We start from the raw sequence: 15,473 nt of genomic DNA on the forward strand, positions 1-15,473 counted from the left end.
GCGCAGCCGCCCGGCCGCTGCCCGGCCGCGTGCGAGTGCTCCGAGACGGCCAAGGCGGTGAAGTGCGCGGGCGGGAACCTGACGGAGGTGCCGCCCGACCTGCCGCCCTACGTGCGCCGCCTCTCCATCACCGGCACCCGCCTGGGCCGGCTGCGGGCCGGCGCCCTGGCCGCGCCGCGCCTCGCCGAGCTCCGCGCCCTCAACCTCAGCGGCAACCACCTGCTGGCGGTGGAGGCCGGCGCCCTCGCCGCCCTGCCGGGCCTCCGGCAGCTGGACCTCAGCGGCAACCCGCTGGCGTCCCTCAGCCCGCGGGCCTTCGGCGAGGCCGGCAGCGCGCTGGAGGAGCTGGTGCTGCGCGGCGCCCTGCGCAACCACGGCGCCTTCCTCGGCCTCGCCGCGCTGCTCCAGGCCGGGGCCCTGCGCAACCTGAGCCGCCTGGAGCTGGCCGACAATGCGCTGCTGCTGCTGCCCGCCGGCACCTTCACCGCCCTGCCCGGCCTGCGGCACCTGGACCTCAGCAACAACTCCCTGGTGGGCCTGCGAAACGTGTCCTTCCGGGGCCTGGGCCACCTGCAGAGCCTCGACCTCAGCGACAACTCGCTCAGCGTCCTGAGAAATGGCACCCTGGCCCAGTTCCGCAGCCTGCCCGCCCTCCGGAGGATCGGCCTTGGCCGCAACGCCTGGGTCTGCGACTGCGCCATCGAGGACTTGGTGAACTGGCTCAAGGAGAGCAACCAGGTGGAGGGCAAGGAAGCCCTGAAGTGCTCCTACCCTGAGAAGATGCTGGGCAAAGCCTTGCTGAAGATCAACAGTTCGGACCTGAACTGCTCCGTGCCCGTAGACCTGCCCGCCCAGCTACAGACTTCGTACGTCTTCTTAGGGATAGTCTTGGCTCTCATCGGGGCCATTTTTCTCCTGGTTTTGTATTTGAACCGAAAAGGAATCAAAAAGTGGATGCACAACATCAGAGATGCGTGCAGGGATCACATGGAGGGATACCACTACAGGTACGAGATCAACGCAGACCCCAGGCTAACAAACCTCAGCTCCAATTCAGATGTCTGACAAAACGCCGTGGAAGCAGGGCGATGCACAACAGCTATGCATGAAAAGTAGACTTAAGCTTTACCCTCATGCTTGCCTCCCTCTCCCCAGAGCAATCACAGATGTGTTTGCAACACAAGGGGAGTATGCCTCCATGTGATGTGAAGTTCATACTGTTTTCTTTTACAGACGCTGAGACACTGAGCTGTTGTGCGTGGTGTGGGCTCTATATAAGAAATAAGCTGCTACTTCTCCTCCTCCTCCTTACCTTTTTTCATTGGAACTTGCTGCCAGTGCTTGTTGGAAAAGTTTTCAAAGTCTCAAAAGATAAAAGGATTCTCTCTCTCTCTCTCTCTGCTGCTCTAAAGCCACCAGAGTTTATAAAGACATACCGATACAGATATCATTCAACAAAAGCTGCCTCAACTTTTTTGGGAAAAAACATTACGTTCATCAGTACCAGTTTTGGTCTCGTATATCCTAACTGCAAAGACAACGATTCTATTTCATAGACTGCCTTCAGATTAAAAAAAAAAACAAAAAACAAACTAAGCAACTTCTCTGTTAGAAGGAAATACAATAGCATGCACAAATATGTTATAGTTTTACATGTTAGGAAACTTACAATCTCAGTAAGTCTCTTATTGTTTTGTAAAGTTATTTTTGATTGCGGTTTATGTGAAAAGAGAATTTTTTTAAATAGTATCTAAACTCAGTTTGAACTGTTCAATAAACAGTCTTATAAGAACTGTTGTATTGAAATTTGCTGCTTAATGAAATATGTATGGACATCTGAAGTGAATAGCTCTACAGTCTTTAAGTAATAGCCCTACAGTAGTAATTTGAACTTAAAAAAATTACACAAGTGTATAGCTTAGAGACATGAATGTTTATCAGTTTTGTGAAATACACTGTAAGAATTACATTAATCAGCAATGAGAATAGTTTCACTTAGCACAACTCCCCCCGTCGGCTATCTCAAAACTTCAAGAGAAATGCTGGTCAACTTTATTGAAAAAATTACAAACTAATTGAATTTACTAGTCTCCTCTACCAAACTTTTAAAAATTCAAATTTAATTGTTGAGTTCGTAATATAGAAAATTGTATTTAAATAGAATTATTTATTATAAAATACATACTTTCAGAGCTTGAATTAAATTAAATGCAGCTCAGTCCTGTAGTCAGAGAGCTTCAGACTTGTAAAGGGATACAGAATTTGGCTTATTAAATTAAGTACTTACTGTTTCATATAAAGCTCTCAGTGCTTGTGCCATTCTGTAGTAATGTACATTGAGTAATGATGTAATCTTGCATTTATCTTAAAACTACTGGCAAGTCTGTTTAAGTGTTATATATGCACTCATGCTTACTACTTGTTTGAGAATGCCTTTTTGTTTAAGTGTATGAAGCATGTAAAGAAAAACTTCAAAGGTGCATCATTTAGTATGTAATTCTGATGACATATTGAAAGGTTAGTGAGGACCTTCCAACAGCCACCAATAATTAATGCATTTTTCTCTAATGTATTTACAGATTCTTGAAGAAAAAATACATACCAATTTATATTACACTTCTGTATTTACTGTATCAGTTTATCAGTGGTGCTCTCTCTGTGAGCACTGTTACCTGAAGCTCTTAAGCACTTTATAATTTCTTGAACTATCAGCTAATTCCCTTCACTTCTAAGAGTGACAGTTTTCTCATAGGTATATTCCTTTGGTAAGAGCTCATAAGTTTAAAATAGTCATTTAAGTACCAGAATAAATAATTTAAATTATTATTAATTTGGGCATCAAGATTATTCAAATGCATTTTTCTCTGCTTATGACTTCAGACATTGTCAAAACAAGCAGCACATGTTGGTTCAGACTAGTTTTCTATTGCTTTAAATTGGCTTTATTTCATAGCAGTGCTTATTTTTAATGTATTTTTGTAAATCCACTCTTAAAAGTTTAAAAAAGTGCAATCAATATTTTGATAAATCAGTATATTTTACAATTAATGTAAGCTAAGTGATAGCTTATTTCTCCTGCTGTAATTTAAATGTATGAGCAATATCCAGACAACAGCATATGAATTTAAGTTTGTGGATTCTTGAGAAAACAAATCGTTGGCCTGAATGTTAGCTGCACATATTTTAAGAATAGTATAAGCTCCAGTATGAATAACTATTAATGAGCAACTATGCAAACTGTTCATATTTAGTATACATAAAATAGTTTCTGTACCAAGATAAAATTTGCAGTAGCTATATAGTGTGCTGTGATGTACCAGTCATTTTGTAGAATTACCAACTCACATTTATTTATACAGTGCCAAGAAAAGTAGAGCCTCATCCTTGTTAAAGATGCTTCCGTAATACAGTATGTAAAATATGTACAAGCTAAGCCATTTTTTGGACAATTGATTTGTGTTAATAGATACTTTTAAGTAAATACAGTGGGACCTATTATCCATAATGTATTATGCAACGGACATCATTTACAGAACTGTGTAAGGACAGGCAACAACATTAATCATGGTCTATCACCAATGCACTCAGTAAATTAGTATTTGTATAGTGAGCAAGTGTAACTGTTGTACTACACCCATTATTCTAAAGATTATCTTTTTTTTGTATAATAAAAGTCATTGTAATAGAATTTTATTAGAGACCTGGTGACTGCTACTTTAAAATAATTTTTGCCATTTGCTTACATGTGTATTTATTAGGGTGTGACAATTAGCATGTGTCAGTATTGTGTTAGGTAATGTTCACCTACAGTGTTTGACCAACAATGAATGCTTTGGTGTTTTGTACAATGCATTTGATCTTAAATCCCCTTCTATAAACAATGCTTGGAATTTGTCTTCCTTTCCTACTATGAAATAGTTACAGTGATACACAGAAGACATTTAAAAAGTAGCTCTAAAAGTGCTTCAGAATTTGGTAAAAAGGTATACATTTAAAATATCTTAGTGTAAGACTTCTTCTGAAGCATACTTTATAACCTTATTCTGCTTTGACACCTAAAATTTCATTTGATTACTATTTCCAGAGCAGCTTAATTAGCAAGGCTGTTTTATTCATTCAGTCTTCAATAAAACGCATGCAGTACTAAATGCATCTAAAATGTGTTTTGTATACATAAAACACAAAAGTTCTGCGTGACAAGGTTGTCACTGATATTTTGTAGAAAACATCTGGATTAAAGTAGTGGGCAAACCTTCAGGGAAGGCAAAGCACCTAAGAAGCAGAAAGGATGGATCATCCAAGGGTCAACTGCTCACTTAAAATCAGTTTTAGTTGCAATAAGCTTGAAACTTTCTAAGAAGAATAGCACAAGGAATTGAAATAATTTTAATATATTTTCTTAAGCATTTCAGATAAGCGGTCATTGCCAGTTAAGAAACACAAAATTCCCTGAATCTTTCTTTACCTGAGGTAGCTGTATATTAGATTGCCAAACATTTTCTATGCCTAGCTGTCCATAACATTACCAATAACTTTGAAATCCAAAAAGTAATTAGAAGTTTTGCACAGCTACTTTAAATCTTTCAATTCAGAGTAATTTACCCTTTAAGCACTAGTGACAATCCCCAGTGACATGCTGGCTAGTGAAGCTGCCTGTTCAGACCAGTATTTGCTTGTTGACTGAGATGTCACTGAAGACAGACGTGGCAAAATATTCAACATATTACTGCACTAAGATGGCAAGCTCTCGTTATTCTACCTGTGGTAGAATACCACGTTCCCTGTGATATACTCTGCTCTTTGCAGATCGACATAATTTTTTGTTCATCTCATTTTCCCAAGAAATCCATAAAAAGAGCATCGTGAGTCTGCACAGGTAGAGAAACCAGTCTGATTGCACCTATATTTTGAGATTTAACATCCTCATTTCCCTTTAAGTCTTAACAGGAAAAAGAGCCTTTGTCAAAGCGGACAGAATGAAAATTTGATACGCACTTTCTCTTTTTCTTTAGCAGCTGAGTGTTCACGAAGAACCATTCACTCTGAGCATATGATGATGGAAAATAGCATTTGGTAAGAAAAAGCATTTCAGTTGCAAGCTTCCAAATGACGTTTATATACTATGAGGGAAGGTTGAACGGAGAAGCTTATAAAAGAAACTGAGAGTATCCCTTTGTAGTGTGTCAGCACTGAAAATCACAACACTATTGATAGGGACAAATGCTGACTGGTTGTCTTTTCTGTTATAGTCATGTTTTATGGGTACAGCTCTAATTTCTTCCTGTTGCTATAAACAGAAACATTTTACTAACAAGTGGAATTGTATCCTATAATATTTGTAATGCAGGTGTTTCCACTGCAGTATTTTTGGTGGGTATAATAGAAGATTGAATTTAATTCAGCGTCTGCTGATTTAATAGTGACTAGATCAGGTCCGTTACATAATGCTCATTTTTTGCAAATGCGCTCTTTACCAATTGCAAGGACCTTGCCTTGAAATCAAACAATGAAAGCCCACTGAGGCCAAGTCAGTTTGTTTGGGGAGCGTAACATTATTAGATATTTCATACATGCTTAAAAATTAGACTTAAGCCATGTGTGAGCCAACAGTCCTCTGCTGATGGAGAAGTAACTGTATTATGCTAGCTTCTGAGTCAATGCAGCAGTAGCAGAAAAGTTGTGCTTCATACCAATACAGTAAACCCAACAGCATTCCTCACCCACCTTGAAAAACACAAACTTTTACAAGTTAAAATGCAGGTTTCCCCATATAACCATGTCCTTAAAAAGGACTTTTGCTTCCTCAGTAGTGTTACTGTTTACAAGTTGTCACATCCTTGAACAACTTTGCTATGCTAGAAGTGCTCTGTAGTGTAGAAGAAGCTCAAAATCAGGCTGTGCATCCCCAAGGTAACCCTAAATAGAAATGGGGAACTACTAAGCACATGAAAATGGTATTTTAATCACGGTATTTGTATTCCAGTTAATATTTTAATACTTGTAATTATTTACATTTTCCAAGTATTCATTAGATGACATTTTCTTTCTGATAACAGACTAACAAAATAACACAACAGATTTATGTTCTCTGGTAATTATGCATGAAAGCTACCATACAGCATCTGAATAAATTAGCAATGTTGTTTCAATACATACAGTGATGAAAATGTTATAAAATAGAACTCTATCTAGTTGTTTTAGCATGTCTCACCATTCTAGAAATTTTAGATATGCAAGAAACTGCTGTAAATTTCTCAGATTTGGGGTTCAAGTGGTTTGAAGTTTTATTTCATAATTAAGAAACATTCTTGAGCAAAAACTTAATAAAATGTTTACTAGGTTGCCTATAAATGTTGTATGTTAACACTGTTGATTTAATTATTATAAATCCTTAGATACTGAGGTCTTTGCTAAAAGTGTAGTCGTTTTCTTTATAACTCAGGTTGATTATTGTGGTATAAATTTGCATGAGAGAGTAATGAAAAAGCATACATATAGATTGCATGATTAGAGTGAAAGTTGGCAAGTTAATTTAAGGGATTGTGTTCTAATCATTCTTGTTATTATTTTTAAAGTTAATATATGCACTATTGATTTTCAAGTTAAAAGTGTTGATTCTAAAATGAACAGCAATGGATTTTCAATTTTTTAATGACTGGATCAAATTGTATATTTTAAAGTCTTCAAATACATATTTACGTAGTGAAATATAAAGGTGCTGTTATTATTGATGGTGTGAGTTCTCTTACTGTAAAAGAACCATTAAAGAAATAATTTTTCTGAGAGTTTTGCTGAAACAAAGAATGCAGGCTGAACTCCTAAGAAAAAAACATTTTGATGGCAAACTATTGTACACTCTTTTTATGTGAATGTTTAGATTGCATCTACGTGGCAATTAAAAGGGAAAGATGATGTTTCATCTTCTCATTGATAGCTATTGCAGAGGTCTGAAATTTTTGCAGGACTGAGGAATTCTTCTGTGCTGTCCCAAGAGCCTACCTGAAAACTTAGCGAGTCTTGTACCTCACTGTCTGCTATTATTGTTTTATCACATTGTTAGGGATACCTAACACAGAGGATATTTAGCTTTATACACAGTTAATTGACCTGTCCTGAATTTTATTTTAGGACTGATCTGTCTTAGTATCTGCCCTAAGTGTGGTTTGGATATTCTGCTTGTTCTCATACAAACATTGTTTGTGGCATAGCCTAGGATAGCCTTACATGAAATCATGGGCGCTTATGCAGTAAAGAACTCATTTATCAAATGTCAAATAGACATTTTAAGAGAATTGACTATTTACTGGATGCTGGCAGTATAATAGCATCAAATAACAATAGTGAAATCAAACCAACACAATCAAAATAAGAAAAACTGCCATTCATTACAAGAATGCTGTAAGCACTCATGAACTGGCAACGTTTTGGAACATTTGAACAATTTAAGCTTGTTTTGAAGAAGAAAAAAAAGTAGTGACTACACTGACAGTTGTTTTTTTCTTCAGGTTTCTTCATCCATTCTCTGTAACAGCTTATAAACAAATGGTAACCAAATCCTGCAGTTGCGTATAGATTTGAGTCCATTTAAACCCATGGCTTTACCATAGTGCTTTTATGTTTTCCTGTGTTCAGGGGTGGGTACTTCTGTTAGCCTGGAAATGGCTGAGATAGAGCTCTTAAACATCAGAAAACAAGAATTATTATTATATATGTAACAATGTAAAACTAGGAGGTTTTTGAAGAGCAGAAAAGTCTAAGACACACCAATATCTTCAGTATTTTCTGTTGGCTAGTTTAGGTGCCTATCTTTTCCCCCAAATTGGAAAGGAAATCTAAGTGCCTAAATGGAGTATGTGTGTATGYTTCTAAGAAGCGCTTAAGACTTGCACTTTGCTTTGCTGCACGCTGAGTGCTCTCATTGAAGTTAACACAAATTGGTGCTGAATGGCCAAGATTTTCTTAAGTGACCATGTTTTGGGGTGCTGCTTTCAAAGTATCTTAAAGAGACTTCATTTTCAAAAGTTGTTGAACACCTGTGCATCTGCCTTTGGAAAATTACATTGTTTTAATGTAAATTAAGATAAATATGGAGAAACAATTTTCTGTGTGAAAAACCTTGTGTCCAGTATATACTTGAAAGACACAGTAAAAACTTGAGAATATCAAAAGGTCTCGCAAATATTTACAGTGTGGCTTGTTTCTTGGATTCATTTAGATTTTCTGTAACACCCTCTATGCAGACTATCCTGCCTCTATCTCCAGCTCGCTTGTGTAATCATCCATAACCCAGATACCCTGTTTTCCTTCACCTTTGTATGGTGACCATGTTTGTTTACTTTTCATTAGTAATCAATCAAAGATAGAGTTCCTGTGAAACCAGTCATGCACAGAATCAAATCTTGAATGTTTATCACTAAGCAAATTAATTAATAACGTTATATATGTTGTTAGACTTTCATTCAGGTTTTCTCTTTTCCTGTTTGTCCCCTTCTGTTTAATTTTCCAACATACCAAAAAACTTCTGTGATCGCTCAAAGGAACTCTGTGATTCAGATTTCCATTTATGAGAAAGGAAATCATAATCTGAGAAGATAGCCTAGAAAAAAACTTGCAGAAACAGTGCTTGAACTTTTCTGACTCTCAGGATAGTTAAATGCCACTGGAAATGGCTCAACTAATATACTCTTCATTTGTCAGAAACACTACATATGCAGTAAGGATTGGAACGCTGAAATGTGATATTGAAATACATCCTATTTAGCCAGGCAGGGAGACTTCTATTTTAATAGCTTATTGTATCTCTGTTCTGATTTCTCCTCTCCCCAGCCCTGTACACACCCTGGTATGTTTGGACTATCTGAAGAGGACTCATAAGAGTTTAGGACATGCATTCATCGAATTTTCATAATTTTTTTTACATTATTCCTCATATGTGAAGGCATTTCTTTTCAGACACTTCAAGAAATACATTCTAGTGCTTGTTAATGTTAGCATGGAAACAAATTAGCTGGCATAAGCCTGGTTTCATAACTTATCTGTAAATACAAAAAATGCTCTAAATTTGAATTTACAAGGAACAGATGTCTTTCGGTGAGCTTGAGTATAAATTCAGCAGGATTTCCAATTTAATCCAGGAAATGATGACACTGAAATTTATGGCAAACAGAGAAATAACTGGTTCTGCATAATAGTTATGCGGACTATGCCTTTTCCACAAAGCAATACAAGGTGTTTTATATTGTAGGTTTCCAGGAAGACAGTCACAATCCAGTAGGGGTTACTGTTGTTCTTAATAAAGCTCTCTAGATTTTGTAGTTTTAGCAATTTTTCTGATCAAAATCACAGAGCGAGCAAATAGGATTTGATAAATGAGACTGAGTAAAATGAATTGATTTGACCAGTTTCAAACACACACACATCATGCTGCGGTGCACTAGCTAACAGTAGATGATGCTAGTACTTCCACTAGCTGGAATTGTTGTTTTAACTGCCAAGAGAGGAGTCAAGTCTGAGTGTTAGTCACTTGAGAGAGCTATACAAAATGTCCTTATCATTTAGCTGTTGATATTCCCTTTGGATATAAGTGTGAAGCACTTGCTCCTCCACAGCAATTGGAGGTATGTTCCTATATGAATTCTATAACAGTTCACAGAAAACTGTGTTTCCTCAGTGGTTTAGAAAGAAAATAGGAGCAAACAACAACTGGTTAGTGTAAATTGAATTAATAGACAAAAAGATCTATCTTATCTCTCAGAAATAATAATAGTTATTGATGACATTATTGATAAGATTTCCAGAAATTCTGATAACAGAAATATTTTGTCCTCCCATATTTTTCTTTATTATTATACATTGTACACTGTGAACACTGAAACTTCCAGAGGCAGTCTTCAGTACAAGGAGACAAACTGTTAGTATAGTTCAGCTGCTGAGGACCCTCCCAATCTTACTTTTCATTATTCTGTCGTGCGAAGGGGAGGAATAGGAAAGGGAAGATCTTTGACAGAACAAACTGTTTAAGGCAGAAATGTGATAGAACCAAAAATCTCTTCGTAATGACAGTTCTTTTTGCACTCACTGAAGAATCAAGTGACAACATTAAAGATTCTGAGGTAGAAAAGGTACAGTTCCTTTCAGAAGTTTCAGGTTATTTAAGTCTGTTCAGATGTTCATTTTGTTGGAGCCACAGTTAATTCACATTATCAACGTTTCATCTAGGTCACCAGAAAATATCCATACCAGAATATGCTATACATCTTGTTGTCACATTTTTATGCTGCATTTTATGCCTTCAATGCAATAAGCAGCTATTGTTCTCTCATTCCCTCCCAAAGGAAGTGTGTACACCATCTGAAGGACAGGGTATGCACTGTCTTGCCTTAAGTTTCTTAGAGAAGTCACAGACAAATTAAAGCACCTTGTACTTAGAGCAGAATGTTGCTTATCTTTGTGATATTCCCTAATTCCTGGAGAATTAAATTCCTTTGGAGTCTGCTGCTTGGAGAAAGTTTTGTCTCCTGTGCAAAAAGCGTTTTGTCTGCTTCATGAGAAATTTTTAGGTAAGACACATTCTTCTCCTCTTACATTTATTTAATAATAAATGTTCATCTTTTCAAAGGAATATAAGCATCTTAAATTTTTCTTTTGCATCAGGAAATGGGACATAAGCGTTGCATAAATTTGGGAGAATGGTGAAACCCATAGAAAAATTATCATTGTGAAAACAGTGGAAAAACATGGAGTAAAAATCGTACCATTTAGGTATGATTTCAAACTACACTGAAGTAAATCCCTCCATAAGATCTTACTTAGACTTACACTATTACAGAATCACAGACTAGTTGGTGTTGGAAGGCACCTCTGGAGACCATCTGGTCCAACTCCCCTGCTCAAGCAGGGTCAGCTAGAGCAGACTGCCCAAGACTGTGTCCAGATGGGTTTGAGTATCTCCAAGGAAGGAGATGCCACAACCTTTCTGGGCAAYCTGTTCCAGTGTTTGACCACCCTCACAGTGACAAAGTGTTTTCTTATCTTTAAATGAAATTTCCTGTGTTGTGCCTGTTGCCTCTTGTCCTGTCACTGGGCACCACTGAGAAGAGTCTGGCCCCATCTTCTTTATATAACCCCCTATCAGGTATTTATAGACATTGATAAGATTCCCATTGAGCTTTCTCATCTCCAGGCTGAACAGTCCCAACTCTCTCAACCTCTCCTCATATGACAGCTGCTCCTGTCCCTTCATCATGTTTCACTAGACTCTCTCCAGTACGTCCATGTCTCTCCAGTACTGAGGAGGCTATGACTGGACCCAGTATCCAGATGTGGCCTCACCAGGGCTGAGTAGAGGGGAAGGATCATCTCCCTCCACCTGCTGGCAACTGCCTAATGCAGCCCAGGATGCTGTTGGCCGCCTTTGCCACAAGGGCTCATTGCTGGTTTGTATTCAGCTTGCTGTCCACCAGGACCCCCAGGGCCTTCTCTGCCAAGCTGCTCTCCAGCCAGTCAGCCCCTAGGCTGTCCTGGTGCTTGTGGTAATTCCTCCCCAGGGGCAGGACTTGGCATTTCCCTTTGCTGAGCTCCATGAGGTTCCTCTCTGCCCATTTCTCCAGCCTGTTGAGGTCCCTCTGAATGGCAATGCAACCCTCTGGTATACCAGCTACTCCTCCCAGTTTTGTATTGTTGGCAACCTTGTTGAGGGTGCATTTGGCCCTGTCATCCGAGACATTAATGAAGATGTGAAACAATGCTCATCCCAGTATAGACCCACTGGGACACCACTATTGATTGACCTGCAGCTGGATTTTGTGCTGCTGATCGCAGCCCTCTGATCCCAACAGTTCAGCCGGTTTTCAGTCCACCTCTCCGTCCACTTACYTAGCTCATATTTCATCAGCTTATCTGTGAGGATGTTATGGGATACAGTGTCAAAAGCCTTACTAAAGTCAGAATAAACAACATCCACCAGTCTCCCCTCATCCACCAAGCCAGTCTTCTCATTCTAGAACGCTGACAGGTCGGTCAGGCATGTTTTCCCTTTCACAAATCCGTGCTGACTACTCCTGATCACTTTCCTGTGCTTCATAWGTTTGGAAATTACTTGCAGGATTAGTTGGTCTTTCACCTTCTTACAGATCAAGGTGAGGCTGACTGGCCTATCATTTCCTGGATCCTCCTTCTTGCCCTTCTTGAAGACAAAGATGACATTTGCTTTCTTCCAGTCATCAGGAACCTCTCCTGATTGTCATGAACTTTCAGGGATGATTGAGAGTGGCCTCGCAATGATGTCTGCCAGCACCCAGAGCACTCGTGGGTGCCTCCAGCCAGGGCCCATTGCAGACACTCCCACTGTTCCTAGTAGAAGGAGGAGCAAAACTCCAAAAACCCCAAGTGTTATGATACAGTCACCTCTCAGGCCAAACATTTTCAGCAATAAAATGTGATTTGTACTTCTATATTGGGTCCATTCTGTGAGTTTGTTACAGTACTGATTTTTGTGATGGGTCAGCCCATGCACTGAGCTCTCAAATTTGGGTGTCATAGTAGCTAGTGGAGTGGTGGTGTTCTCTCCTCCTACAGAAATGGTTCTACCAGCCTGTCAAATCCTTATCTCAGGATGTAGAAGACAAGAACTCTGTAACCTGAAACTGCCAGTCAGCTGCTTCTCCCCATTGGTGTGTTGCTAGTACAATCACATTACACAGAGAGGATTTACTCCTGGCTGTAACTTTGGCTCATCAAGGAAGACTGACTGTGCTGTCTTAGTCTGTATTATACTGACTGAGCAGTGTCCCACCCTCCAGCTAAAAAGGACATGAATATCATCTGTTGCCTTTCTGGACACAATATTTAAATCTTGGGATAGGCTTAATATCTTCTTGCATCAGCCAAAACTTACTGTATGCTGATCTGACCTTTGCAGTTTGTATAAGGAATGCAAGGTTAAACTGGAGATGTGCAGGCAACTTAATCATCTTGAGAACTGCCCTTGCTACTTTTAAAAAGAATGAGAAAAATATCGCCATACCATTTTGGTCTTCATAACTTCATAATGACACAAACAAATAAAATTTGTTTCATACATTTTTAGTTTATATATGCACATATACATTTATGTAATGCATTTTAAAGTTTATAAATTACTAAAGTTCTTTTTTAATATATATGTAAAGCTGTTCCCTATATGTGGTGGGGCTAGACATTACAATTTTTGGTGGAAATTAATATTTCAGTTTTATCTCATCTTAAGGCTTTTACAAATAATATTTATTAAAAGCTAGTTGTATTTTTGGTCTCTTTTGTAGGTAAAAGAAATAATGAGTCTAATGTTTTAGAGCTAATTATTTATTGCAGTGAAGTTATTGTAATAAACACTTGATAACTGGAATGATGGTAGGGGATAACACGGTAATTTTTAGCAGCTGTTAAATCTTGTGAGTAGCTTTAAAATCCATAACTTGTAAAACAGCTAGATGGAAACCTATCCTGGGTGAATAGTTTAGCACAAAATACTCCCTTGCCTCCACTTTGCTTTTATTGCTTCTTCAGCACTAAGATGTTGTCAATATTTTGATTTTTTTTTTCACTTAAAAACCTGGATAGCTTTATCTCTGAGTGTATGCCTTCAGACAAAAAGAGAAAGGGACTGGCATATTTTTGAATTTTCTTATCAAAGCAAAGACTGAATAATTGCCAAGAAACAGTACAATTTGGCAATAGCAGAGTAAGTATACTAGACACAAGTATTCATGCCTTGCAAAAGGGTATAAGTATGGTTAGTGAATTGTTCAGGAATAGTATTCTGCTTTTATAACTTGAAAGGGTTGGTCTCAATTTTCAAATGCAACTGAGGACTGAGAGCACCTGTGTGACAAGGTGCCTTCAAGCTCTTGCCCTGGCTTACCTATGTGCTTGGCTATAAATAAGAGAGGCCTCTCTACATTATGCCAACACTTCACAGCTCTGAAGAGCCATCAGAGCTAAGGAGACTGTCAGAAGTCATGTAACAGCTCTTTGGCCATTTCCTTTCCCTCATCTGGAGCGATGATAGTCTCTGTGGGTTGGCAAAGATCAATATCAGATATTGGAGGGTCTCTCTACAATGTCAGTGATCCTTTTATTGCAGGTTATCCTTGCTCTGTGGCTGTTTTGTCACAGAAAGTGACATAAAATAGACTGATTATGAGTAAGAATTCGAGTTTCATTGCATCCTTATTCCAAAATTTTGAAAAGTCTGATACCTGGTGTGACTTGGGGCATTCCAGCAACGAGACTGTGAGCTCCAGAGGTACTTTTGGGAGCCCTGGGGATAAATCATTCTTGCTAGAGATAATTTAAATTTGCTYGGGGAGGCAGAGCTCTACCAGAGACAGGAAAAATGCCTTTTAGTTTTACGATACAATTTGTCCTAGGTACTCTTGAGAGCTCTCTTTAGCCTATCAGTTGCTATTTTTTTGGTGGCGCAAAGTAATACAACATAGGACTGACTTTGAAAAGGGAAAAAGGAAAAAAAAGCATTATGCTTACTTAAAACCCTGATTTCATTTGCAGCTTTGTTTTTGATGGTGGATACTACTAGGTAGAACTTGTGGATATTGCAAAAATGAGATGTTTGCGGAGCTCAGATCATAACCTTATGACTCAGGAATAAAATATTCTAAAGCGGGAATAGGTTGATGTCTAAATACRTAGGGAAAAATATTTTCAGAAGTTTGCTGTCATCTTTCCTTGTGAGCTTTTAGGGTAGAGAGTAGCTTTGTTCTGTATTTCTACATTGCCTGGCATACTGGGTTCCTATTTTCTGTCAGGAGCATCCCATTGCTACTGCAAAATAAATAAATAATGCCAGTGCTATGCTGACTGATGCATAACATTTTCTTTGTTAGCTCCCCAGTAACACTTGCTGCTTTAACATAACCAATGCTTTGGGAACAGTTCCCYCAAACACCTGAGCCTTCTCTTTCAATGCTTAGCATTAAGTAAATAGTACCTTCTTGGCACAAACTGCTCAAAGTTTTAATAGGACTCAATCAGGAAAGAGATTTTTAAATGAGGTGTTCAGAGACAAACCTAAGACATCTTTTTCAGACAGCTAAATCACAGAATCACAGAATGGTTGAGGTTGGAAGGGACCTCTGGAGATCATCTGGTCCAACCCCCCTGCTCAAGCAGGGTCACCTASARCACATTGCACAGGATCGCRTCCAGGCGKGTTTTGAATATCTCCAGAGAAGGAGACTCCACAACCTCTCGGGGCAACCTGGTCCAGTGCTCTGTCACCCTCACAGTGAAGAAGTTTTTCCTCATGTTCAGATGGAAGTGTCTGTATTTCAGTTTGTGCCCGTTGCCTCGCATCCTGTCGCTGGGCACCACTGAAAAGAGTCTGGTCCCATCCTCTTGACACCCTCCCTTCAGATACTTGTACACGTTAATAAGATCTCCTTTCAGTCTTCTCTTCTCCAGGCTAAACAGGCCCA

General features: G+C 39.0%; 1 protein-coding gene across 1 annotated transcript in view; it reads left to right on the top strand.

Annotated features, from left to right (window-relative positions):
• TPBG (trophoblast glycoprotein) overlaps positions 1 to 1,065 on the top strand; it is a 4,115-nt gene extending 3,050 nt beyond the window's left edge. Inside the window, exon 2 of the mRNA XM_026059263.1 lies at positions 7 to 1,065. Coding sequence (XP_025915048.1) covers positions 7 to 1,065 — 1,059 coding nt within the window. The remainder of the gene's footprint in view (positions 1 to 6) is intronic.
• Positions 1,066 to 15,473: the final 14,408 nt, after the last annotated feature.

This window comes from Apteryx rowi, unplaced genomic scaffold (assembly GCF_003343035.1).
Source record: "Apteryx rowi isolate R43461 unplaced genomic scaffold, aptRow1 scaffold_1540, whole genome shotgun sequence".
Taxonomy (NCBI): Eukaryota; Metazoa; Chordata; class Aves; order Apterygiformes; family Apterygidae; genus Apteryx; species Apteryx rowi.